The sequence below is a fragment of the Bufo bufo genome, chromosome 1 (assembly GCF_905171765.1).
Source record: "Bufo bufo chromosome 1, aBufBuf1.1, whole genome shotgun sequence".
Lineage (NCBI taxonomy): Eukaryota > Metazoa > Chordata > Amphibia > Anura > Bufonidae > Bufo > Bufo bufo.
This window is the reverse complement of record NC_053389.1, coordinates 114,182,635-114,209,515: the sequence shown is the minus strand read 5'-3', so window position 1 is coordinate 114,209,515 and position 26,881 is coordinate 114,182,635. Positions and strand designations below refer to the sequence as shown.

General features: G+C 45.3%; 1 protein-coding gene across 9 annotated transcripts in view; it reads right to left on the bottom strand.

Annotated features, from left to right (window-relative positions):
* Positions 1 to 26,881, bottom strand: part of MIB2 (MIB E3 ubiquitin protein ligase 2) — a 127,174-nt gene that overhangs the window by 63,433 nt on the left and 36,860 nt on the right. For 5 of the 9 annotated variants that reach the window (XM_040428116.1, XM_040428154.1, XM_040428098.1 and 2 more), the window contains 2 exons: positions 2,232 to 2,487; positions 815 to 986 (listed from right to left, as the gene is read on the bottom strand). In XM_040428116.1, coding sequence (XP_040284050.1) covers positions 815 to 986; positions 2,232 to 2,487 — 428 coding nt within the window. Of the gene's footprint in view, positions 1 to 814; positions 987 to 2,231; positions 2,564 to 26,881 lie in introns of all 9 variants that reach the window. The other 4 variants (XM_040428106.1, XM_040428124.1, XM_040428130.1 and 1 more) reach the window with 1 other exon arrangement.

Below are 26,881 nucleotides of genomic sequence, written 5' to 3'. Positions count from 1 at the left end.
CGTTATTACATTTCTGGGGGGATAAGGTGTCCACAAAATGGCAAAATCATATGTTTTTTATTTTACGTTACGGCGTAACAGGAAAAATATTTTTGGACGCAGCAATACTTGTTTATATTTTTTATAATTTTTTATATAATTTTTTGATGAAAAGTTGTTTAGATGTTGTTCCTAACATCAGATCCCCCCCCCCCCCCCCCCTCCCGTGATTGCAATATCACTTTAAAGGGGTTCTCTGGGCTTTTTACAAAACCTGTCCTTTCTTCTGTGAAAGTTTGGTTAATACTTATCCGTCCCTCGCTCCCCTGATGCTGCTGGCTCCTCTGCACTCACACCGGCTGTGGGCTCTCCTGCTTAGGTCTGAACGGATGTATTCCCTTGTCCTCCTGTTCATCTGCATTTACTATTAAGTAGCTGAACAAGAAGAGCACACATCCAGACAGGACCCATGCGGAAGAGCCCACAGCCTGTGAGCAGCAGAGATGGCATGAGGGACGGTTAATTATTAACCAAACTTCCACAGGAGAGAAAAAAAGGACAGGTTTTGTAAAAAGCCTGGAGAAACCCTTTAAAGAAGGTTGCAATCTGATCTTATTTCATTTCAATCCTAATCAGGTCCCTACTGACAGACATCAGTGGAGGAAATCAAAACGTAGCAGTAGTGCAGCCTCAGGCTTCAAGCCTGTAACATCAGATGATCATGAGCCAGCAACATCAAATGATCATGAGGCTGCATCATCAGATGGTCATGAGCATTAAAATAACCCCTGAAAACATGGAACTGTTTACCGCTTAGTCCTGCCTCCATACTTACGGCCGAGAATGGGCAGTCTCGTATCTCTCGAAGGCGTGGGACAGGTCGTGCTTGTTGTTCATGTAGCACTGAGTGCACAGGTCATAGTCAAAGCAGACTTTACACTTCCAGCGCATTCCCCGAATCCCGTGCTTCTTGCAACAGTCGCAAATGATATTTGGATGCCGGACACCTGAGGAGCAGGATAACCTTTAGTGACCAGAAACATGACATAATGACATAATATTCACTGGGCAGATGATCTCTGGATTCCGCAAGTCAATTACCTTTTACATCAATCGATGGAGCCTATCCTAAAACCAAGGCTGAAGGTATCCTGGTAGTCAGGGAGCCCTAGAACAGGTTGTCTTCGACTGGGGCCTATGACAGTTCTTGTTGTCTGGCCACTAAAATAGTTGGTCCAAAACACTAGTGTACTGAGATGTAGGCACTTATGGAATATTCAATATACAGGTTTTTCATGTTGAGCAAAACAGCAAACAAAGTGCGTCTGTACTGAAACATGACTAACAATAAAAAAAGAAAGCTCAACCTTTTATGGATTTCTTTTTTCCTGTCAGAAGCATCGGGGGCACGGGCCCTTGTTCTTATGATTGGCGAGGGGCCACAGCGGTCAGCCAATGAGACACTTATTCCCTACCCATAGTATGGAATAAGTTGTCTTAATGGGACAACCACTTTAAAAAGGAGAAGGCCACTTTCATACAACATCCCAGACTATAAATCTACATAAAAATGCTGAAAATATTTCATACGTTGCTTTGCTTATCTTGTACATCTTCTTAGTTATACAATATTTTATTTGGTGCTTAGCCAGAATGCGAACTTCACAATTTTACTGGATTTCATTCAGAGAGCAGTGCATTGTGGGAGCTCTGAGGACAGTGGACCAGTAAGGACTGAGCTGTTAGGAGAGCAGAAATAATCCACTTACAGACTATGAAGGAGGAAGTACAATTTATTTATTTTTTTACTTTTACTTAGGGTGTGAATAGAGAAGAAAAATGCATATAAGGCTACTTGCACATTAGCGTTTTCAAGCAGCAGCGTTTTTCTGTCCGTGATGTGGTGCGGAGCAAGACGGATCCGTCCTGACATACAATGTAAGTCAATGGGGACGGATCCGTTTTCTCTGACACAATAGAAAACGGATCCGTCCCCCATTGACTTTCAATGGTGTTCAAGATCCGTCATGGCTATAGAAGACATAATACAACCCAATCCATTCATGACGAATGCATGCGGTTGTATTATTGTAATGGAAGCGTTTTTTGCTGATCCATGACTGATCCGCAAAATACGCTAATGTGAAAGTAGCCTAACTCAAAATCGGCACAACAAAAGGAAAAGCAAAGTAATTACAATGTTTACATTTTATGCCGATATTTACCATCTCAGTGTATATGCTGGTGCATACCTGTCTGGGCATTATCATACAGCAGCAGGTCATAAGCTCCTTGGAATCCAGTGCGATAGTTTGTCCTAGTGCCATGATCCCACTGAACAACCACGGTTTTATCAGGCGTGGTCGGGCTGCCTTGCCGTCCAATTTCCACCACGGTACCCACACTGCCTTCGCCGTTGTCCTGGTTTATCCATTTCCAGTCGACTCCTCGCACCACACGCATTCCCACTTGCATGGCTGCACAGGTGTCCCAGTCCATCTCAAGCATCCAGTGGAATTATAGGGCACATTAGGAAGGGGTGAGAAGAATGGAGAAGGTCCAACGCTGCAAGGTCTATCTGTCACTGAGAAAAGAAAGAAACAGTCAGCAAAAGGCAAGACAAAATTTCCAGTGGTCTGAAGCAATCAGATGGCTGACAGTGGAATTACCCTCATGTCTATGGTAATATGTGAACTAAGCCAAACACATTTGATATATGAGGGCTAAAACCTGCAGATTGTAGAGGGACCAGCCAACCATCTGTGTATGGGGGCCCCCAGGCTCTCCCTCAAAGGAAGAAGTTGAGGCAAAGATGGATCGGGCCGTTGGATTTCAACATGGTCAACAGTTTTTTTCCTCAGGGAGATAAGCAGCCACCTGAGGTGTCTGACACCATTCAGATCACATGCACACGTGGTCAAGCTAATCACACACATGTAGGAGGGTGGTCAGGCAAGACATCCAGGTATCATGTGTATTACCAGCTTCAAAATCATTTTAAAATTTAAAAAAAATTCTGTCCTGTGGACATCCTCACCCGTCACTGGCACCTGCTCTGAGTAGCTGCGCAGAGGCTCTGCTTCCACTACTAGACTGTGCATGCGCTGTTACTCTTCAGGGAAGCAGAGCCTCTGCACTCGCGCTGCGGCGTCTTCATCTTTGGGGACACCCCCCACAGGTAAAGAACTCTGGTTGATTAGAAGAATCGATTCGATGGAGAAGGTTACATAGCACGGCTCTCACTTTGGAGGACCCAGCATGTCTGTTAATTGCATGGACAGTCCAATAATTGGATGAAGACTTGCTGCTGAGTTCCTCCAAAGATTAAAGCTAGTCACTGCAGATCCCAGTAATCGTAATCTTGATCGATCTCTGGGCTGGTCAAAGATGAGGCTAATTTATTAAGATGTCCACAGGCATCTACACAGATAGTCAGATCTACACTGCCTATGAGTGGACATAGATTTAACCTATAATTTCTGCCAACTTCAGGGCTTGCCAGTCCCACTAAGCCTCACCAACCTTTCCGAAAAATGGTCAGTGTGGCACAAATTTGCACCTTTTTGAAACCACTTTACTAGCACACAGGGGTTAATAAACTCCCCACAATGAATACAAACCAATTCCCACAATTCTTAGGCAGCAGGAGATTGGAAATGGCCGCACTGTCACATCTATGTCCTACTTGGAGCTGAGAAACAGACGCGTGAGCTTTTCTTTCTGATTAGCCGGAGATCAACCTGATGACTGAACTGAAGCTGATATCACAGCTATTAGCTGCTCCAATAATTCATTCATTGAAATGCATTACGCCGGTGCAGCAGGGTTTGGCGTCAGTGGTTTTCAGATATATCGGCAACACACAAGGAAAATCTATCCGATTTTAACACGAGTGGTAAGTCAGCTGCTTGAAAAGGATGATCTGTGAGAACCAACCCTGCAAATAATTAGATACCCTCCTCCAATGGGCAGACGCCAGATAAATTGTGCCCCCACAATTTTAACAACAAATTGCAGCTCAATTACAACACATCAAGGCCCCTCCGGCCGCACGTTCAGGGGCGGATTGCCCATAGACCTCACACATTTCCTGGTGGGCCGGATCCCAGGGGGATGCCCAAGCCTTCCTCACAGCCGCTGGTTGGGTACATAGCGATCTGATGCTCTCAGCATTAAAGGGGTTATCCTGGAAATAATATTGATGACCTATCATCTGGATCGTTCATCAATATCATATCGGCGGTGGTCCCAGGAGTCGGGGAGTTAGCGGTTAGAAGAGGTCGGCTATCCATGACCATTGCGATCTCTTTCTAGGGCATGTGACATTACAGTACATCGGTCACATGGCCTAGTTGCAGCTCAGCCCCATAGATGTGAATGGGGCTCAGCTTCAATACCAAGCACAGCCACAATGTACAGCGCTGTGAGAGTTGCTGGGAACCCACAGTGCTCACCAGAGCTCCGGAGAGCACAGCGACTCCCTAAAGCAACTAATTGGCGGGAGTCCGAATCCTGAGGATAGGTCATCATTTAAATTTTCTGGATAATTCCTTTAATTAAAGCTAAGAGCATCAAAAGCCATTTTATTTTTTTCCAGGACCACTTTCAGTTCCCAGACCGCCCCTGCGCACGTTTGATTGGCAGACAGTCATTCGATATAATTTCATCTAAAACAAGTTTGGAGAAAGAAGGTGGTTTGTCTCTTGCTTGAAGGCAGCTTGCTTCCAAAGGAACCCTTGAACTAATAATGGAAACTAAACCAAGATCCCACTAAGTAAATGCCACCAGATAAAGGACACCAGGAGGAGATAGACCCATGACAGATTTCTATATGCAAGCATCTTTTAAGGGGTTTCCACATTGACACAAAGCCGCTGAGGCCAGTCATTGGCTGCAGCAGTGCATGTGGCCATGTCCATGCTTCGGCCAGAAGAAAACAAGCCTTGGTCCAGAAGATGGAGAACCAGGAGCCAGCACACAGGACCGCAGCATTAGGGAGCAGGTAAGTAGGAGTTTTTCAGAAGGCTCTGCAGGTTAGTATCTTTCCTTAATATTTGCGGAAAACCCCTTTGAGTCTTCTTGTCTTGTTTTTTTTTAACTCATTCATTTCTAGGACTAGTGTACCTTTAATTATCACCTTCATATTATTGCCAAAAGAAACAATATCCCTATTAAAGCTGTATATCAAATATTATATAAAAGGAGACTCACCAGAAGAAAATTTACGCATCATTAAAAATGATCATTTTTGCTTTTCTCATTTTTTTTTTATATCTTCTGGCCTGAGATACAGTTCATCTGAATTCTGTCAGTAGTGCTGCTTCATGTGATTGTAATGTCCTCCGCTGATCGGTCAGATGCATGGTGGTCGAGAAGACCTCACCTGCATCCAAACCATCAACTATAACAAGATCTACATGATTTATGTGTATTGTTTCTGGCTTGAATGTTGTCATTCCTATGTTCAGATGTGGGGTCATTGACGGATTTGGTAATTTGGCTCAGCTATGACAACACGGCAGCTGACCAAAATCAGCGGGAAACAGGTTTACACCTCTCGGTACTGCAGCATCAGGTTGTGGGCTTGTGATATAAATCAACCATATCATCACCCAAAATATTTTAAGACGCAGCTTTCATATTTTTAACATATACTAAATTCCCTTTTTAATTCCTTCACATCTTTTAAAAAGGAAAACTTCTATCAAAAATGTTTTAAAACATACTGAGAACCTATCTTTTTATATCACAAAACAGGCGGATAGTCATCTGGATGTTTCATTTTGAAGTCACTCCATGTACTAGTTCCTGTTCTTGCTCTAGAACCTCCTCTTTCTGTACTTTTAGCATGGCAGGGAGTCTCAATTAAAAGGTTTGTCTCATCTGAGACAATTGGAGCATATCGCTAGGATACGACCCCACTCTCTGATAGGCCTTCCTCCTAAACGGAGCCTCGAAAGTGGTGAAGGGTGCACTGCGCATGCGCAGCCGCCTTCCATTCATTTCTATGGGGCCACAGAACATAGCCGAGTGCAAGCTTGACTATTTCCGTCGGGCCCACAGAAGTGAATGGGAGCAGTGGCCGGTCCCATTCACTTCTATGGGAGAGCGCTTGGTGGTGGCCGGACCGGAGTCCTCTAGCCACCACTTTAGGCTACTTTCACACGAGCGTTCGGGTGTCTGCTCGTGCGCTCCGTTTGAAGGGGCTCACGAGCGGCCCCGAACGCATCCGTCTGGCCCTAATGCATTCTCAGTGGAGGCGGATCCACTGAGAATGCATCCGCCTGCCAGCGCTCAGCCTCCGCTCCGCTCAGTGAGCGGACACCTGAACGCTGCTTCTAAGTAATAATGCAGACGGATCCGTTCTGAACGGATGCAAACGTCTGCATTATCGGAGCGGATCCGTCTGATGAAACATCAGACGGATCCGCTCCGAACGCTCGTGTGAAAGTAGCCTTAGCTCCCTCCGTTCTTGATATAGGTGCAGGTCCCAGCGGTGGGTCCTAGCGATATGCCCCCATTATATCAGATGAGACAACCCCATTAACACTCTGTCAGAACATCAATTTGGCTAAGGAGGAGTGAGGGGTTGTGACCTCACTAATGGTGTCCCAATTGTGTGGCTGGTCAGGGCTTCTCACATTGCTCCTATATTCGCATGTTTATCAGGCTTATAAAGAGAAACAGAGCTATCATACTGTCATTTTAGCTTGTTTACTCACCCCTCCGGTCTCTTCACTTTCTGTTGGCAGGCAGCAGTTTGTCACATGGGACCATTAAGCACCTGCATCTACCAGAAATGCATTGCAGTCAGTCTTGCTAACTCTGCCCACCCAGCTGCAGAAGCTCGGTTCTCCTTTCTTCCTCACATAGAATATTGTCCTTCACACGGCGACAGTAATTCCTCTGATAAATAGCATTACGGTACGCAGTGCCCCCAATGTCCTTCTCCACCGTCTAGAGAAAGATATAGCTATATACTTCTGGGAATTTAGAAGTAGGGATGAATGAATGAGATGTCTGGGCCTCTTCACCTACTTCTCTATAGGATCACCATGCCGGCACTCGAGGATGAAGGGAGCAAGGAAGCTACTGAACCACGTCTGGTCCACCACTGAATGCAGGAGAAGGTGGAACAGAATTGATGACACAGGGCAAACATTAGGGGTCTGCATCAGAGAGAAATTTATATTAAAAAAACAAAACAAAAAACTTGCAATATTTGTATTGCATGTATACTGCAATAATAGGAATAGAAAAAATAAGAGATCAGCTCAGATCACCCCCCCCCCCCCCCCCTCAGTACTGTAGTTCTTTACACCCTAGACAATGCAATTTGGAAGCCACCTTGGCCACAAGTAATTGTCCATAAAAAATTTGTTTCCAGCACTCATTCCATAAAAAACTCCTGCAAGCTTCACTAAATTAACTCCGGCGTGTTTCGGACAAACACGCCCTTAGTCATGTCAGAAAAGAGAAGTTCACCGCACTGACCTTCCCTTTTATGCCATGACTAAGGACAACATGTGTTTGTCTAGAACACATAGGACTGAATTTTAAATTTTATACTGCAAAAATACTTTACTTAAAATGCAGCGGACTGGAGGGGGGGGGGGTGTTGTTAGCAGAAAGTGGGCGTGACTTAGAGGGGAAACGGTGGGTCACGTGACACCATGTGGAAAAATTGTGACGGAATCTCGGAGCAAAAATCTGATAGAAAGTAAACCAACTAACACAGGGATGCTCAACCTGCGGCCCTCCAGCTGTTGTAAAATTACAACTCCCACCATGCCCTTCTGTAGTCTGTAGGCTGATAGCTGTAGGCTGGCCGGGAATGATGGGAGTTGTAGTTTTGCAACAGCTGGAGGGCCGCAGGTTGAGCATGCCTGAACTAACAGGTTGTATAAATTTAGGCTACACGGTCTAAAGGTGCGGAAGATTTACCGTTCAGCATCAGCCACTGGGATAAATGTGGCACATTTTTTAGACTGTCTAGTATAGGTTTACACTAACTCCTAAAACAAGATTAGGAAATCTGCCCCATTGCGTTAAAATATATATATATAATTTCTGTTGGAGGTGTCCCTTTAAAGGGGTTGTCTGTGATTTATTTTTTTAAACAGGTGTGCCTGTGAAGAGAAACACACTTACCTGCTCCCACCGCTCGTTTCCAGCTGACATATCCCCAAATGGCACATAACTGAGTAATGATGTACCGCTCGGGGACATTTCACTGCTGAGGCCAGTTATTGGCTGCAGCAGTGCATGTGACACAGTCCGTGCAGATGTTGTCAGACAGGGACACGAAGGACAGTGCAGACAGTCCAAGAGCTGGAACCAAGTGGCAGGTAACAGGTAAGTAGGTCTCTCTCTTCACAGGTCCTGTTGGCTGGGAGCGTTTAAAACAGCGGTTCTCAACCTAGGGGTCGCGACCCCTTTGGGGGTCGATCTGCCCTTTCCGGGGGGTCGCCTGAGGCTTCCTATTGTGGGTCCAGGCCCGTCGCTAACAGACAGGCAAAACAAGCAATTGCTTGGGGCCCCGATCTGGTTGTGGCCCCGTGCTGGCCCGGGGCCAAGCAGAGCCGGTGCTTGTTTTGCGGCTGAGTAACTCAGAAGATCCGATGGTATATTCTAACCCCCAGGCGTTCCCATGGTGACGGGGACGCTTGCCTGGGGGTTAGAATATACCATCGGATCTGAGTTTTACGAGCTCAGTGAGATCGTAAAAACTCAAATCCGATGGTATATTCTAACCCCAAGGCGTTCCCATGGTGACAGGGAAGCTTGCCTGGGGGTTAGAATATACAGGGCCACGCCGATCACAGCAGTATATTTATAACCTAATCAGTAACTACTTTAACTTTAATCATTGCTCATTGCTGAGCTCTTTACTTGGATTATAATTTATTTGGATATGGGATATCTTACTTTGTCTTAGCTCCGGTAATAGCAGGCAGTGCGGGGGGCGGCGCTCACTCACTGACGTCACGCGCCTGCTCCTCCCACTAGGCGGCGCAGGCGCGTGACGTCCGTGAGTGAGCGCCGCCCCCCGCACTGCCTGCTATTACCGGAGCTAAGACAAAGTAAGGTATCCCATATCCAAATAAATTATAATCCAAGTAAAGAGCTCAGCAATGAGCAATGATTAAAGTTAAAGTAGTTACTGATTAGTTTATAAATATACTGCTGTGAGCGTCGGGGAGGGAGATCTGTGGATGGCACTGTAGGGGGATCTGTGGATGGCAGTGCCATCCACAGATCCACTTACAGTGCCATCCACAGATCCCCCCTCCCCTAAACAGTGCCATCCACAGATCCCCCCTCCCCTAAATAGTGCCATCCACAGATCCCCCCCTAAACAGTGCCATCCACAAATCCCCCCCTAAACAGTGCCATCCACAGACCCCCCCCTAAACAGTGCCATCCACAGATCCCCCCTCCCCTAAACAGTGCCATCATGGCACTGTTTAGGGGAGGGGGGATCTGTGGATGGCACTGTTTAGGGGGATCTGTGGATGGCACTGTTTAGGGGAGGGGGGGATCTGTGGATGGCACTGTTTAGGGGAGGAGGGATCTGTGGATGGCACTGTTTAGGGGAGGAGGGATCTGTGGATGGCACTGTTTAGGGGAGGGGGATCTGTGGATGGCACTGTTTAGGGGAGGGGGATCTGTGGATGGCACTGTTTAGGGGAGGGGGATCTGTGGATGGCACTGTAAGTGGATCTGTGGATGGCACTGTTTAGGGGGGGGATCTGTGGATGTCTTTGTGATTAATTACTCTGCTTTAATTATGTTCAATTTGTAGCAATAAAAATACATCCTGCATATCAGATATTTACATTACAATTCATAACAGTAGCAAAATTAGTTATGACGTAGCAAGGAAAAAAATGTAATGGTTGGGGGTCACCACAACATGAGGAACTGTATTAAGGGGTCACGGCTTTAGAAAGGTTGAGAACCACTGGTTTAAAAGAATGAGAGTGCCATAACAGCTGGAAAAATACGAAATGAAGTCAATCCATCCATCTATTCCAAAGCCAAGAGGCAAAATATTCGAGTCAACAAGTTGACTCATCACAAGGTCCATCAGTGCTGGCGCGACAAACATGGCAGTGGAGGTGGCTCGTGTGCTTCACAATAGTGAGATCACAGTCGTCCATGCAAGCACCATCCAAAGCGCATTACACAAGTCTGGAATGGTGGCCCGAAAAAAGGTGAAGAAGCCTCCACTTGTCATAAGAAGCGTTGGCTCGAGACTGCTAAAAAGTACAAAAAGTGGACAGCAGAAGAAAAGGGCGATGAGACGAAAGTCAAGAGTCTGGGCTCTGATGGGTGCAAATGGGTCTGGAAGAAACAAGGGAAAAGAGGCCAATGGATCGAGAAATTGAAAGAACTATCGAGTTCGGTGGAGGAAGCCTGATTGATATGGGGTTGTTTCACAGCCAAAGGCATTGGATACTTGACCAAAATCAATGGTGGTCTCAATGCTGAGCTATATGTGAGTATCCTACAAGACAAGTTACTTCGTACACTCGAGTACTATGGGTATGAAAAAGACAACATAGTGTTCCAGCAGGACAATGAACCGAAGGTTACGTCGAGATTCGTGAAGAAATGGTTCAATGACGATGAAGTAGAGGTGCTGGATTGGCCCCCACAGTCCCCAGACATCAACCCAATCGAACACTTGTGGGTAGAGTTGAAGAAAAAGCTGTATTTGCAATCAAGTGAGGGCCCTTTCACACTTGCGGCAGGACGGATCCGACATGCTGTTCACCATGTTGGATCCGTCCTGCCGCTATTTCGCCGTGCCGCCGCTCCGTCCCCATTGACTATAAAGGGGACGGGGGCGGAGCTCCGGCTCAGCACGGCGAAAGCCGTTGGACTAAGAAGTCCTGCATGTCCGACTTTTTAGTCCGGCGGCTTTCGCCGTGCACCGCCGGAGCTCTGCCCCCGTCCCTATTATAGTCAATGGGGACGGAGCGGCGGTCCAGCGGCACGGGGAAATAGCGGAAGGACGGATCCGACATGGTGAACAGCATGTCGGATCCGTCCTGCCGCAAGTGTGAAAGGGCCCTTAGTCAACCAGTATGCACCAACATTGGGAACGTGTAGAAGAGACCTGGGAACAGATTTCAGTCGAGACACATTTGAATCTGATGGAGAACATGCCCAGAAGGATTCAGGCAGTGTTGAAAGCCAAAGGTGGATTTACAAAATACTAACAATGAAAACTTAGAATTTTAGAAGCAAACAAGAAAAAGATTGTTTAACCACCCGGAGCAAAACAGTAACAATGCAGCTACATGACAAAAAACTGCATAACTAATCATATGCTAAATAGCTGCAAGTCCAATGTATGTATGAGATAGCCAAGAAGATTGTCTATAAAATGATGGTATCTCACGTTCAAAGCTGTAGTGGATGGTGAGATACGGAGCCTGAAAGTCAAAAGTTCAATCCATTGATACCCTTTTGCTCTTCAGTGTATTAGGGTACTTTCACACTAGCGTTTTTCTTTTCCGGCGCGGAGTTCCGTCCTACGGGCTCAAATCCGGAAAAGAACTGATCAGTTTTATCCTAATGCATTCTGAATGGAGAGTCCGTCCTTCAGGATGCATCAGGATGTCTTCAGTTCAGTCTTTTTGACTGATCAGGCTTTTCAGAATACCGTAGCATGTTGTATTTTTACCTCCGGCCAAAAATCCTGAACACTTTGACTGAACGCCGGATCCGGTCTTTTTCCCATTGACTTGCATTAACGCTGGATCCGGCGCCGTGTGTTCCGTCAAACTGGATCCGGCTTTTGCATGTTAAATCCGAAAAATGTGGAAAAAAAAAGCTAAAGTCCATAAATGGCGGATCCGTTTTTTCCAATGCATTTTTTCATTGTGATCAAAATCCTGATCAGGATTCAAATGTAATCCGTTTTCACACGTTTTTCCGGATCCGGCGGGCAGTTCCGGTGTCGGAATTGAACGCCGGATTAAAACAACGCTAGTGTGAAAGTAGCCCTACACAGTTTCCATTTGAATCAATGGGTTGTCTGTATAATGAATGCATGTACTAGGTCTCCATTTTGGCTAATACAAGAGGATCTTGAGTGAAGTCTTCAAATTTGGGCTATCGCTACTTGTTAGAAGGGTCCCTTGACAAGAAAATGATCAAATCCTGCTGAGACCCCCAGTGATCAGCTGTAATCTGTGGGTAAGCCTGGCAGTAAGTGTTCAATTTCTCTGCAGTGCCACCACTGGGGAGATTAAGTACTGCACTGGGTGGCCAGTATGATGCAGGACAGGTCCTCCAGAGCTAAAGACTATGGGCCAGATTTATCATTACACTTACATCTTACTCCACTTTTACATATGTCCAAACTCACTTTTGGCCAAGTCAGATTTATTAATGGTCCTTTAATACTGTGATAAATGTGGTTTGACGGTAGCCGTTTATCCTTCAGTAAGCGGCTTTACAAAAGTCGCACGTCTTTACGAAAAAGTCGTATGTTCTATTAAAAAGTCGCATAAGATAAGCATGATCCTAACTGTCGCAATAGTAAATCGGTCTAGAGATTCATTTACATAAGAAAACACGCCCACTTTCAGAAAACTGGCGAGCTTAGCGCAGAGCCAATAAAAGTCACAAATTTTTGTGCAGTTTTAGCGATTGAAAAAGTCGCAAATTTTTGCACACTCCATTAATTTCACTTGAGCTAATGATAAATCTGGCTCCTGAACATAAGACTCCCCCGTCTCCCGCCTAGGGTTGGGCGATATCAAAAATATTCAGACTATAACGATATTAAGAAATTTATCGCGATAAATACCAGTTTAAAAGAAAAAAAACACAAGGAGACGTTATACTGTATGGGGGCAGCCGCAAGGAGACGTTATACTGTATGAGGAAGCCACACGGAGACATTATACTGTATGGGGGCCACAAGGGGACATTATACCTGTATGGGGGCCACAAGGAGACATTATACCTGTATGGGGGCCACAAGGAGACGTTACACTGTATGGGGGCCACAAGATGTTATACTGTATGGGGGCCACAAGGAGACATTATACTGTATGGGGCTTATACTGGTGGGACTCATGACCTGTATATTCCCGCTGGGTCTAGTACATGCCAATCTATGTGCACTGTACAAAGTACACTGTATACAGGGGTGGCCGGGTGCTGTACACTGTATATGGGGAGGGGTCGGGCGTTCATGTTTATATGGGGGGCAGTAAATGGTAAAGTGGTATATTTTTGTTTTGGGTGCTATTTCTCAACGCTAGAGCTGGAACTACCATATGCAGGGGCTGCTGCAAAAACCGATGAGCCTGCCAATAGATGGTAAGATAAGATAGGAGATGGTATTACCTAGGAGACATGTTTATTCATTACCCTAGTCCGCATGTGTTTTCCCCCGCTGTGGACAATGGTACAGGCCTGGCTCGCAGCTGGCCTGTGAGGATGCCGTTGTCTTTTCTACTCTCTCATTGGCTGCTAAAGTTTGGGCCTTCAGGGTGGCCGTAGCGTGGCCTATGAGTGCCAGTTCTCGGGTCAATGGGTGGAGTCCAGGTAAAGTAGGAACGAAGAGGGGGCGGTTGCAGTGAGAACTGGCAGGCAATGTGACAGCGGTCAGTGCAAGTGCGATCGCTCCTATGACGTCATATACCGCGGTAATTAAGAAACTGTGATATCGCCATATCGCCGTTTCTTATTACCGCGGTATATCGTTAACACCGATATATTGCCCAACCCTACTCCCCCCTATTAAAGAATTTGTCTGGCCTAGGAACAGACTTAACCCCTGCCAGTAATGTGTGCCCAAATAAAAAATGCACTCGCCAATCCAAAATGCTCCCTTCCCATCTTCACATTACCACTGGACCAGCAATCACTGGCCTCAGTGATTGGCCTCATTAACTAACCACAGGGTAAGCCACTTACGGTCTGAGGAATGTAGGGGGACGAACAGGGTTTGTTTGTTTTTATTTAGAGAGTCACTGTCACTGAGCTTTCTCCGTGGCACAGCCAGGGAGGAGACACCAACCGAGAAACCCCGGCGTCTCCTCCTCCCTGTAATAACATACTGGGTGCGAAAACTGCAGGGGGGTCACAGCAGGACATGCGAGGGCTGCCAGCATCAGCGAAGGGTACCCTGCAAGTAAAGGTACTTCATTAAAAAACAAAAAAATGTGCGAATTGCATGTAAAGCAAAGTCCATTCTGCCTATTAAAAGTATCGTGCTCCGGAGACCTCAGTGACCTGCGAAGACTACCAGACTGTGAAATTGGACTATGAATAACATCTAAAATTAACCTGTATAAAACAATAGTAACAAAAATAGCCGTGCACAGCCGACCGTCCCCTAGAGCCTCCCAACAAAAATGCAAGAACTCATTTTGCTTTTAATCCAGAAAAAAAAAAGAAAAGAAATAAAAACAATAAGAGGAAATTAGGTTGAATCCAATCCAGGGAGGAAAGTCTTCTCCGTAACCAAGACGGAATTCTAAACTACAGGTATTGCCCAGACAGACGGAGGGGATTAAGAAGGAAATTAGATTGAGACCTTGCAGACTGCCAACGTGAAGACCCAGTTCACACTTCACATCCATAGAAGGTGAATATGAGGACAGCGGGGGTCTGACTCCCAGCATCCCTGCCGATCAGCTGTTTGAGGAAGCCTCCTTAGAGCTTACATGGGAAAGCATGTGGCTAGCATTCGCTAGCGGTTGCTGGGACCGAGCTGCGCCTAGGACATGTGACGTCACATGTCCTAGGAAGAGGCCTAAGTGCTCACAGAGGGCTGCAGCCTCTTCATACAGCTGATCTGCCAGGATCCTGGGAGTTGGACCCCCGCCAATCTGATATTGATGACCTGTCCTGAGGAGAGACCATCAATGTGTGAACCCTGGAAAATCCCTTTAAACTGTACTAAGAGGCAGAACATTACACCTCCTAACATAACCTAATAATCAGAATAGAATTCCAAGAATACCATTATGCCAAAAACAAAGATTACGTCTCCCATATTAAACTTTATACGGAAAACCTTACACCTCCCAACATACATTATCTGATTATATAATACACTGCATATTTACTACAATATATAATGCAGACACTTCATAAACCCAACACGACCGTCCACTGGAAATACCCATAATACAGTTCTGATTACACCTCCCAACACGACCGTCCACTGAAAATACCCATAATACAGTTCTGACTACACCTCCCAACACGACCCGTCCACTGGAAATACCCATAATACAGTTCTGACTACACCTCCCAACACGACCGTCCACTGGAAATACCCATAATACAGTTCTGACTACACCTCCCAACACGACCCGTCCACTGGAAATACCCATAATACAGTTCTGACTACACCTCCCAACATGACCCGTCCACTGGAAATACCCATAATACAGTTCTGATTACACCTCCCAACACGACCCGTCCACTGGAAATACCCATAATACAGTTCTGATTACACCTCCCAACACGACCCGTCCACTGGAAATACCCATAATACAGTTCTGATTACACCTCCCAACACGACCCGTCCACTGGAAATACCCATAATACAGTTCTGATTACACCTCCCAACACGACCCGTCCACTGGAAATACCCATAATACAGTTCTGACTACACCTCCCAACACGACCCGTCCACTGGAAATACCCATAATACAGTTCTGATTACACCTCCCAACACGACCCGTCCACTGGAAATACCCATAATACAGTTCTGATTACACCTCCCAACATGACCCGTCCACTAGAAATACCAATAATACAGTTCTGACTACACCTCCAAACACGACCCGTCCACTGGAAATACCCATAATACAGTTCTGATTACACCTCCCAACACGACCCGTCCACTGGAAATACCCATAATACAGTTCTGACTACACCTCCCAACACGACCGTCCACTGAAAATACCCATAATACAGTTCTGACTACACCTCCCAACACGACCCGTCCACTGGAAATACCCATAATACAGTTCTGACTACACCTCCCAACACGACCGTCCACTGGAAATACCCATAATACAGTTCTGACTACACCTCCCAACACGACCGTCCACTGGAAATACCCATAATACAGTTCTGATTACACCTCCCAACACGACCGTCCACTGGAAATACCCATAATACAGTTCTGATTACACCTCCCAACACGACCCGTCCACTGGAAATACCCATAATACAGTTCTGACTACACCTCCCAACACGACCCGTCCACTGGAAATACCCATAATACAGTTCTGATTACACCTCCCAACACGACCCGTCCACTGGAAATACCCATAATACAGTTCTGACTACACCTCCCAACACGACCCGTCCACTGGAAATACCCATAATACAGTTCTATTACAATATACAGGCATGGCTCCTTTTAAGGAATGGGGGAATGCAAAAGGAACAGACGTCATCCTCTCCCCTGTGTCATCAGTCACCGATGTGCGCTCTTTGCAGTGGCAATTTATTAACCTTCACTCAAAAACTTCAACTTCGGAATCTCCAATAGTGAAGCACTGCCCAACAAATAACCCAGTATACACCAAGTCCTACTTATAGAACTGTAGTCACAATGTGCGTACCATCATCATTCCCTGACTCATATTCCCTCAACCCAGCTTTTCTCCTCTTGGTTTCACCGATGCCTTTCCTCTCAAAAGACAGAATATCTCCAATAGCGAAGCACTATCAGGTTAAACAGACAAAGCGCTTTAATTCTACTTATAAGATTGCAGTCTTAAAAATTACATAAACCATCACAGGTCTATCCGACCCAGGTTTTGCTTAAGCTTCCTCAGGGGTTTCAGGCTTTATCTTCCTAAGGGGTTTGCAAAAAAAAAAAAAAAAACAGGAGGAAGTTAAAGCGAATCCTGGGTCAGGTAGACCTGTAATGTTTTATGTGCACTTTTAATGACCAAAATCCTGTAAGTAGAATAAAGTGCTTTGGGTGTTTGGGAAGCCGTGTGTCAGACCGCCGTGTGACCTATTGTGAGGACAGGACATTAATCTAAAGACCAGAAAAACCCGATAATCAAGACTATGTTACAGTAAGAAGCGCCAAACTTATTAAGTTTGGAGCTATCATTTATTCCAGTTTATGGTGTAAATTATAGTAAACATTTGGGGCTGTGGGAGGCCCCTCTTCATTCCATTAAGCCCAACACGCTTTTTAGAAAAATGGGATTATAAAAATGAAAAAAGTTGAAAATGTTTATGTTAAACTGGCATGTGCAAAAATTTTGCAACTTTGTTTAGGGCAAAAATTTTCCACATAAATTCTCCCTGAAGTGCCATGGGTTCCCAATAGCCCTCTACATCTGCCAGGTAGAGGCATTATGCCAGCCACCATGAACACCTGCGGCCCTGAATGTTTGTTCCAGACGGTTTTCCTGGAAAGTCCTTTGTGCTCCTCTGCTTGTCCCTCTGGAGACCACATTCGAGGCTCACAGTCAGGCTTTGAGTCAGCCAAGAGGTGCATGTGCTGGATGACAATGGAGAAAATAAAGCTTCTACAATGGCAGGGATCACGTATCAGTAGCCTGCACTTATGCAGCAGTGGGGTGGATGCCCTATGGGGTTCAGGTTGATACCAAGCCAATACAATGGGTGCAAATTAGACAGCATTATGAATATACACTGGTATGCCAAAAGTGCCTGAAGGGGTTTTCCAGGGAGATTTATTTTAAGAATGAGTCAGAAGGGGGGTAAAAATAAAAAATTAATCCTTTAGGCCCCTTTCACACGGGCGAGTATTCCGCGCGGATGCGATGCGTGAGGTGAACACATTGCACCCGCACTGAATCCCGACCCATTAATTTCTATGGGGCTGTTTACATGAGCGGTGATTTTCACGCATCACTTGTGCGTTGCGTGAAAATGGCAGCATGTTCTATATTCTGCGTTTTTCACGCGCCCCATAGAAGTGAATGGGGTTGCGTGAAAATCGCAAGCATCCGCAAGCAAGTGCGGATGCGGTGCGATTTTCACGCACGGTTGCTAGGAGACGATCGGGATGGAGACCCGATCATTATTATTTTCCCTTATAACATGGTTATAAGGGAAAATAATAGCATTCTGAATACAGAATGCATAGTAAAACATCGCTGGAGGGGTTAAGAAAAAAAGAATAATTTAACTCACCTTAGTCCACTTAATCGCGTAGCCCGGCATCTCCTTCTGTCATCACATGATCAATCACATGATCTTTTACCATGGTGATGGATCATGTGATGACCGGAATGATGTCACCACAGGTCCTGTTGCTGCACAGAGATCAGATGAAGACAGAAGGAGATGCCGGGCCGCGATCAAGTGGACTAAGGTGAGTTAAATTATTTGTTTTTGTTTTTTTAACCCCTCCAGCGATGTTTTACTATGCATTCTGTATTCAGAATGCTATTATTTTCCCTTATAACCATGTTATAAGGCAAAATAATTCAAATCTACAGAACACCGATCCCAAGCCCGAACTTCTGTGAAGAAGTTCGGGTTTGGGTACCAAACGTGCGATTTTTCTCACGCGAGTGCAAAACGCATTACAATGTTTTGCACTCGCGCGGAAAAATCGCGGGTGTTCCCGTAACGCACCCGCACATTTTCCCGCAACGCCCGTCTGAAAGAGGCCTTACTCGCCTCCACCAATCCTGTGACACTGATCTGGTCCCCCTTGCTATCTGCTTCCTGGTCCCTTCTCAACCGGCTAAAAATGCCAGGAAAGGCCTAAACAGCCAGTGATTGACTTGAAGGGGGCTTTCCTGGCAATTTCCAGGGTGCTGAGTTGGAATAGGGAAGAGCAGTGAGGACACCAGCAGAAAGTAAGCAGAGATCGCTTTTACCCCTATTCTTAATAAAGTATTCTCCCTGGAAAGCCCCTTTAATTGGGTTAGGATCTGGGGCCTTTCCCACTTACTGTAATCTGGTTGGCCCTCATAGGGAGGAGAAGACCACAAGAAGCAAACAACCCATACTCATACTGCAGATTTCTAGCAACTAGGAGCCCCAGGACCTGCTGCCATCTGCTGAGGGGCCACAATCTCTACAGAGCGGCTCCTCCACTGCCAAGTGCCACACTGCATATTGCCCTAGGCATAAGGGAGAAACTCAATCAAAGGACCCTCATTAGTTTCCCATTCAAAGGAAAGTTATCAACAGAAAATGCGACATTAATCAAACCCGAATTTTTGAATTCTTATTATAAACTTTTTTTTTTTGGTTTTTATTGAATTTTTAACAATTTTAAACTTAAAGAGGACCTGTCAGCACAAAATGCAAGGTTATCAGCATGTTCTAGAGCAGGAAGAGCTGAGCAGATTGATATATAGTTTTATGGGAAAAGATTCTGTTAAAAATTGTAATTTATACATTTACATCACTGTTCTTTGTAAACTTAAGAACACCTCCGTGAACAGCTACCAGTACATAAGGGAGGTGTTGAGCGACAGCCATCTTTGTATTACACAAAGAATGCTATCAATCATTGATAACACCCCCGTGAACAACAAAAGCAGAAAGAGCAGAGTCTGCTCAGCTCCACCTGTTCTATAACATGAAGGCCGCTCTCCTGATGCCGGTTTCCCCACTGTGACGTAGTCGGCGCAGGCGCAGTGAGGAATCCGTCACCAGGATCGCATCATTCACTTACTGCGCCTCCGCCGAAGACAGAAGTGAACGGCGCAGGCGCGGGATTTCGGCAGCGATGCGGTGGACCGTGCCATCAATCAAGAGGAGCTGGGCGGGCACAACACTGGACCTGGGCGGGATAAAGCGTGAGTGGACGGAGCCTCTAGGTGCTGATTTTACGCCCACATAGCACCTAGAGGCTCATTAGCATATAATAAAAGCGCTTTTTTAACAAAAACGGCTGCAGGTACTAACGTTAGAAACATACTGTTATGTAGTGCTGACATTAGCGCATCGCTATATCAGTCAGCTACATAACAGTATTTCTGGTGGTAGAAACCCTTTAATTCTCATTATTCCTTGAGCTACTGGATGGAGACTAGCTGCTATGATGACACCCATACACAGAGATCCTGCTCCCATATCTTCATTATTACTTATTTAAAAGGACCATTAATTCTATGGCACTATACATCTTAGAGAGGGTATACCTACATAATATAAAGCAACACAAGTCCACTGAGCATAAAGTTATTAAAAGACTGGAACTGTGGGAGAGAGGATCCCGGCCATTTTACAATCTACAAGGGAAGGGGGAAGGACATAGTAGGGGAGGGTAAAAGCTGCATTTCTGGTGGCATGGTGACAGCATGCCGCAGGCGGTAGGCTTTCAGGTTACTTTTGAAGGTTTGGATGTTGGGGAAAGAGTCTGATGTGCTGGGTATTGAGTTCCGGAGTAAGAGGGATGCACAAGAAATCTAGGTGCAAGGAGGTTTTTTTGAGGATCGGAGATTACATGTGGGGATCCATCAGGAAAGCAGGTCAGAGATGTACACGGGGGACAGGTTGTGGACGGCCTTATATGTTAGTATTTTGAACTAAATTCACTAGGCAATGTGGAGCCAGTGAAAGGACTGGCAGAGGGGGAGGAAGAGGAGAAACGAGGAGAGAGGTGGATTAACCAGGCAGCGGAGTTAAGGATAGATTGGAGGGAATGGTGCGAGGGTGGTAGATAAGAGGCCACAGAAGAGAATGTTGCACTAGTCCCGGCTGGAGATGAGGGCATGCACTAGCATTTAAGTTGACTCTGGGGTGAGGAAGTAGTGAATACAAGAGACATTCTTGAGTTGAAAGCGGCAGGTGGAGGTGAGGGTTTGGATGTGTGAATTGAAGGACAGAATCATATGGAAGACATTATATACACATCAGTACTGAGCAGTGTAGAGGTGAATCCAACACTGAGCAGTTAGCGCTTATGCACACAAACACATTTTTTTTTCCGCCTCAGTTCTGTTTTTTTTGCGGCCTGCATGCGGAACCATTCACTTCAATGGGGCGGCAAAAACAGAAGGAACCTCATGTCCGCTCCGCTAAAAAATAGAACCTGTCTTATTATTGTCCGCATTACGGACAAGGATAGGACTGTTCTATTAGCGGCCAGATGTTCTGTTCCACAAATTACGGAATTCACACGGCTGGTATCAGTGTTTAGTGGATCTGCAATTTGCGTACTGCAAAACAAAGCAATGGAAGCAACAGCATTCTCTGTAGATTTCTGTGGGCAGTACCACTACTGACTCATTAAAGGGTTTCCGTCACCCTAATTTTCGCTATTAAACAGGCTGACATTATAGATGTGAAAATGTCACCTGAATTTAACTCTGCATTTCTTTTATTTAAGTATGCCCCCGTTTTCGTGTAATTTTAACTTTTATGGCTCCGTTGACCCACCCCATTTCCACGCCCTTCTGTTTTGATTGACAGGGCCAGGCCAGCATTGGTTCTCCTGCTGGCCAAGTCTCCCGTGTAAATCTCGCGCCTGCGCCGTCCCATTCAGTATTCGGGGCAGGCGCAGTGAGAAGGCCGGCTGACGCCTGGTTTTGTGGTCTTCGCGTGGCCATTAATGAGCACCAAATAAACAATTTGGCTCTAATGAGTTTATATGATCCTGCTACAGCTGCACGGTATTCTCTGGGAAGTTGGCAGTGCAGCTCGGCCACGCCATGTGGCTGTACCCTTATACTGCCAGAAGCCAAGGTAAGGCAGAAGACCAACACCATAGGCTGCGATAAGACTCTGTATGTGAGTCCATGGTCTCTGAAGGAGGCGTAGTACTCAATCATTTCTTGGAGACTGTAATAATCTATGAAACACACACATTCTGCTGTACAACCTATGCAGGCAAAGCAGGAAGCATGTGTCTGCTTTAAATATGGCTGCCTCCAGGGAAACCTAAAAAAACAACAATCAAATAGCTGCCAACCACAGCAGCCCAACAACACCCCTGCTGTAAGGCTGAGCCCCCTTGGCACTGAGCAACATCAGCAGCACTGCCCTGTGTGAACAGATCCCACCTGTCATCTGACAGTAGGGGTACTGCTGAGCTGCTGGGTCTCGCCACCTGCAGGTGCTGTGCTGCCACGTCTGTGGTTGACACGTGCGCAAATTACAGTAGGGCCTACCTTGACATGGTGAGTGGGCCTATGACTTCTGATCAAGACGTATACTAATTGCCTCGTGTTCACTGCCATAAATTCGGCTTTGCAGGAATCGATCAATACATATATATGCGCCTGTGTGATCTATGTCTCATTCTATACAGTTTGGTAATTTATTATTATGTGTTATACGGTATTTGCTGTGGATGCCACTATTATTTTGTGAAGGTCCTGGAGGTTTTACTGTCAGGTTTTTAGAGTAAAGATAAGGACCAGAGAAGACTATGAAGTGGTGTTGGGGGTGTCAAAGGAGAGTGACCTTTGTTAATATGTCAGTAGCTGGCAGCATTGAAGTGTGGATTCACAAGGCCCGGCCACGTGCTGCGCAGTTACATCACGCCACACATTATAGCTGCACAGCAGAGCACGCGTATGGAGACCTTTAATCCTCGTTACAAATAAGAAGGCAAAACAAGCATTAAAGGGATTGGCCGTCTAATGCTCCTTTGCTGACACACGCCATGGAGGGAGCAGCATTGGGTTATCGAGACCGGTTACAACAAAATCATATGCAACTGAGGACAGAGGGGTTTAAAAAACAGTTGCCTGGAATCAGACTTGTGTCTGAATTGGCATTTTTTACTTCTGCTTTTATATATATATATATATATATATATATATATATATATATATATATATATATATATATATATATATATATATATATATATATACATATATACACACACACACACACACACACACAACACAATTGTGCCGTATCCCTTGTTGATTGTTATAGAATTGGGTTGTCCCCTATTAGGGCATATGTACATCACACAGGGGTCTCCCCGATCAGGTCCCCCTCCATTAGTGGACAGCCAGCAACAAGCAAGTCCTTTTTATTTGCGGACTCAAATTAATTTCTGTGGTCGTCGTGTAATAACCCATTTGCAATGATGGCAAATCAATGGTGTGCTGGGGGTCTTGGGAGGCAGGCCTGAACTAAAGGGGTGGTCTGTGATAGGACAACCTAGGTAAAGTGGTTCTCCATAAGAACAACAGAACAAAAAATGATGACTATTATAATACTGAGTATTATGGCTCCCAATGTATAGACTGCTAAGCAGCTGATTGTAGGAGGGACTCCATAGGGAATACAATTCTGATGGTGGTGAGCCAGAATGCAGACAATAGAACCAAAGAGCACCATCAGCAATGTACAACCTGCCTTCTCTTCTATAGACAAGCATGGCGTGTCTTGGGCCCGCCCTGAGTGCACTTTAAGGGATTCTGTCAGCCCGATTTTCCATGCTGAGGCTTTTCGTATCATTATATTAGTCTCCATTATCTAATAAAAAATATACTAGTTTTACCCCCACCTGTTTTTCCATTATTGATAAAAATAGGTTTTATGTATATGGCAATTACCTTCTTAACCTGCCCAAGGGGCTGTCCCTCCGGCTGTTTGTGCCCAGCCGCGTCCCTGAGCCCAGCACCGCCCCGCTGTTAATTTATTCACTCCTCTCCGGCATGCTGGCGCACTGATCACACTCGATGAGGCTGCTGCCAGGACACCGCGTGGGCCAGACATGCGCGGGATTACGGCGCACTGAGAAAAAGAAAAAAAAAAAAAGCCCGGAGAAGAGTGAATAATTTAACAGCGGGGCGGCGCTGGGCACAAACGGCCGGAGGGACAGCCCCTTGGGCACGTTAAGAAGGTAATTGCCATATACATAAAACCTATTTTTAATCAAAAATGAAACGACAGGTGGGGGTAAAACTAGTATATTTTAATCAGATAATGGAGACTATGGTACAAAAATGTGAATTTCCGCTTTTTGAAGCAGCTCTGACTTTCTGAGCACCTGTCATGTTTCCTGAGGTTCTACAATGCCCAGACAGTACAAACACCCCACAAATGACCCCATTTCGGAAAGTAGACACCCTAAGGTATTCGCTGATGGGCATAGTGAGTTCATAGAACTTTTTATTTTTTGTCACAAGTTAGCGGAAAATGATGAGTTTTTTTTTTTTTCTTACAAAGTCTCATATTCCACTAACTTGTGACAAAAAATAAAAACTTCCATGAACTCACTATGCCCATCAGCGAATACCTTGGGATGTCTTCTTTCCAAAATGGGGTCACTTGTGGGGTAGTTATACTGCCCTGGCATTCTAGGGGCCCAAATGTGTGGTAAGGAGTTTGAAATCAAATTCTGTAAAAAATGACCAGTGAAATCCGAAAGGTATTAATACAATATGGTGGCTCACTTCAAGCGGATTATGGAGTCAGGTGCTGCCAACCCAAAATAGAGGGACACCCACCCTCTAATTGTATGGTTAATAAATAAATAAAAAGATAGTGGGTGAGCACTCAAACACTTGGACTTAATAAAATTTAATTAAATCAATTTATTAATACATGTACTAGTCATAAAACCATTTAAGATAGATATAAAACATAACATAAATTATAATCACCAATGGGAATGCATATGTTGAGTTTCCACACTTAAAATGAAGTATTCAAATTGTCCAAGCAGTGTGGACTGCCACAGCAGGTAACTGAGCACAAATCCACTGTCACAGTGTCGATTCCAAAAATGTCAATCCTCAAATATGATTGTCAATCTTTATCCCATATATGGGACACATCAAGCACAAATAGATAGCCAAGGTATGATTAAGATAGTATAGTTTATCTCCTCCACAGGGCTGTCGGTGCAGTAGGATTAAACACAAGCTTAATGGCTATAGGTATTGATCATACCGTACGATGAAAGTCAATCCTTTGGGGAGGAATGGTATCTTACCTTCCTTCCTATTCACACAAACGGCTGACGGTGCAGATTAGTCGTAGACTCGGTCGCAAGCGGTGCAGGTTAATGCCGGCGTCACGCTCCACACTGTTCACGCTGCTAGTCCCGAACTAACGCGGGAGTTGGAGCGGAACTTGATGCGTCCGTGTGTGATGATCCTCCGGCTGGAACAAAGAAGTTACCTCTTCGGTCTGTGTTTATTTGTTCCTATAAGGTTGACTGCGGCTGCAGTTGGAAGTAGCGTGGCCACGCTAGAAATCACGGAGGTGCTGCTCACAGGTGTCCGGCCCAAATTTAGGAGAAGGTGGGGAATGTGTTTTGGGGTGTCGTTTTACATATACCCATGCTGGGTGAGAGAAATATCTTGGCAAAAGACAACTTTGTATAAAAAAATGGTAAAAGTTGTCTTTTGCCAAGATATTTCTCTCACCCAGCATGGGTATATTTAAAATGACACCCCAAAACACATTCCCCAACTTCTCCTGAATACGGAGATACCAGATGTGTGACACTTTTTTGCAGCCTAGGTGGGCAAAGGGGCCCATATTCCAAAGAGCACCTTTCGGATTTCACTGGTCATTTTTTACAGAATTTGATTTCAAACTCCTTTGTAAGAAAAAAAAAAAAAAAAAAAAAAATCATCATTTTCCACTAACTTGTGACAAAAAATAAAAAATTCTAGGAACTCGCCATGCCCCTCACGGAATACCTTGGGGTGTCTTCTTTCCAAAATGGGGTCACTTGTGGGGTAGTTATACTGCCCTGGCATTTTCCAGGGGCCCTAATGTTTGGTAAGTAGGTAAATGACCTGTGAAATCCTAAAGGTGCTCTTTGGAATATGGGCCCCTTTGCCCACCTAGGCTGCAAAAAAGTGTCACACATGTGGTATTACCGTATTCAGGAGAAGTTGGGGAATGTGTTTTGGGGTGTCATTTTACATATACCCATGCTGGGTGAGAGAAATATCTTGGCAAAAGACAACTTTTCCCATTTTTTTTATACAAAGTTGGCATTTGACCAAGATATTTCTCTCACCCAGCATGGGTATATGTAAAATGACACCCCAAAACACATTCCCCAACTTCTCCTGAGTACGGCGATACCAGATGTGTGACACTTTTTTGCAGCCTAGATGCGCAAAGGTGCCCAAATTCCTTTTAGGAGGGCATTTTTAGACATTTGGATACCAGACTTCTTCTCACGCTTTGGGGCCCCTAGAATGCCAGGGCAGTATAAATACCCCACATGTGATGCCATTTTGGAAAGAAGACACCCCAAGGTATTCAATGAGGGGCATGGCGAGTTCATAGAAATTTTTTTTTTTTGGCACAAGTTAGCGGAAATTGATATTTTTTATTTTTTTCTCACAAAGTCTCCCTTTCCGCTAACTTGGGACAAAAATTTCAATCTTTCATGGACTCAATATGCCCCTCACGGAATACCTTGGGGTGTCTTCTTTCCGAAATGGGGTCACATGTGGGGTATTTATACTGCCCTGGCATTCTAGGGGCCCTAAAGCATGAGAAGAAGTCTGGAATATAAATGTCTAAAAAAATTTACGCATTTGGATTCCGTGAGGGGTATGGTGAGTTCATGTGAGATTTTATTTTTTGACACAAGTTAGTGGAATATGAGACTTTGTAAGAAAAAAAAAAAAATAAATTTCCGCTAACTTGGGCCAAAAAAATGTCTGAATGGAGCCTTACAGGGGGGTGATCAATGACAGGGGGGTGATCAATGACAGGGGGGTGATCAGAGAGTCTATATGGGGTGATCACCCCCCCTGGAAGGCTCCAGGGAGACGCCTGTATGTATTTTGCGGATCCGATCAGTGTATCCGTGGATCCGTAAAAATCATACGGACATCTGAATGCAGCCTGACAGAGGGGTGATCAATGACAGGGGGGGGGTGATCAATGACAGGGGGGTGATCAGGGAGTCTATATGGGGTGATCACCCCCCCTGGAAGGCTCCAGGGAGACGCCTGTA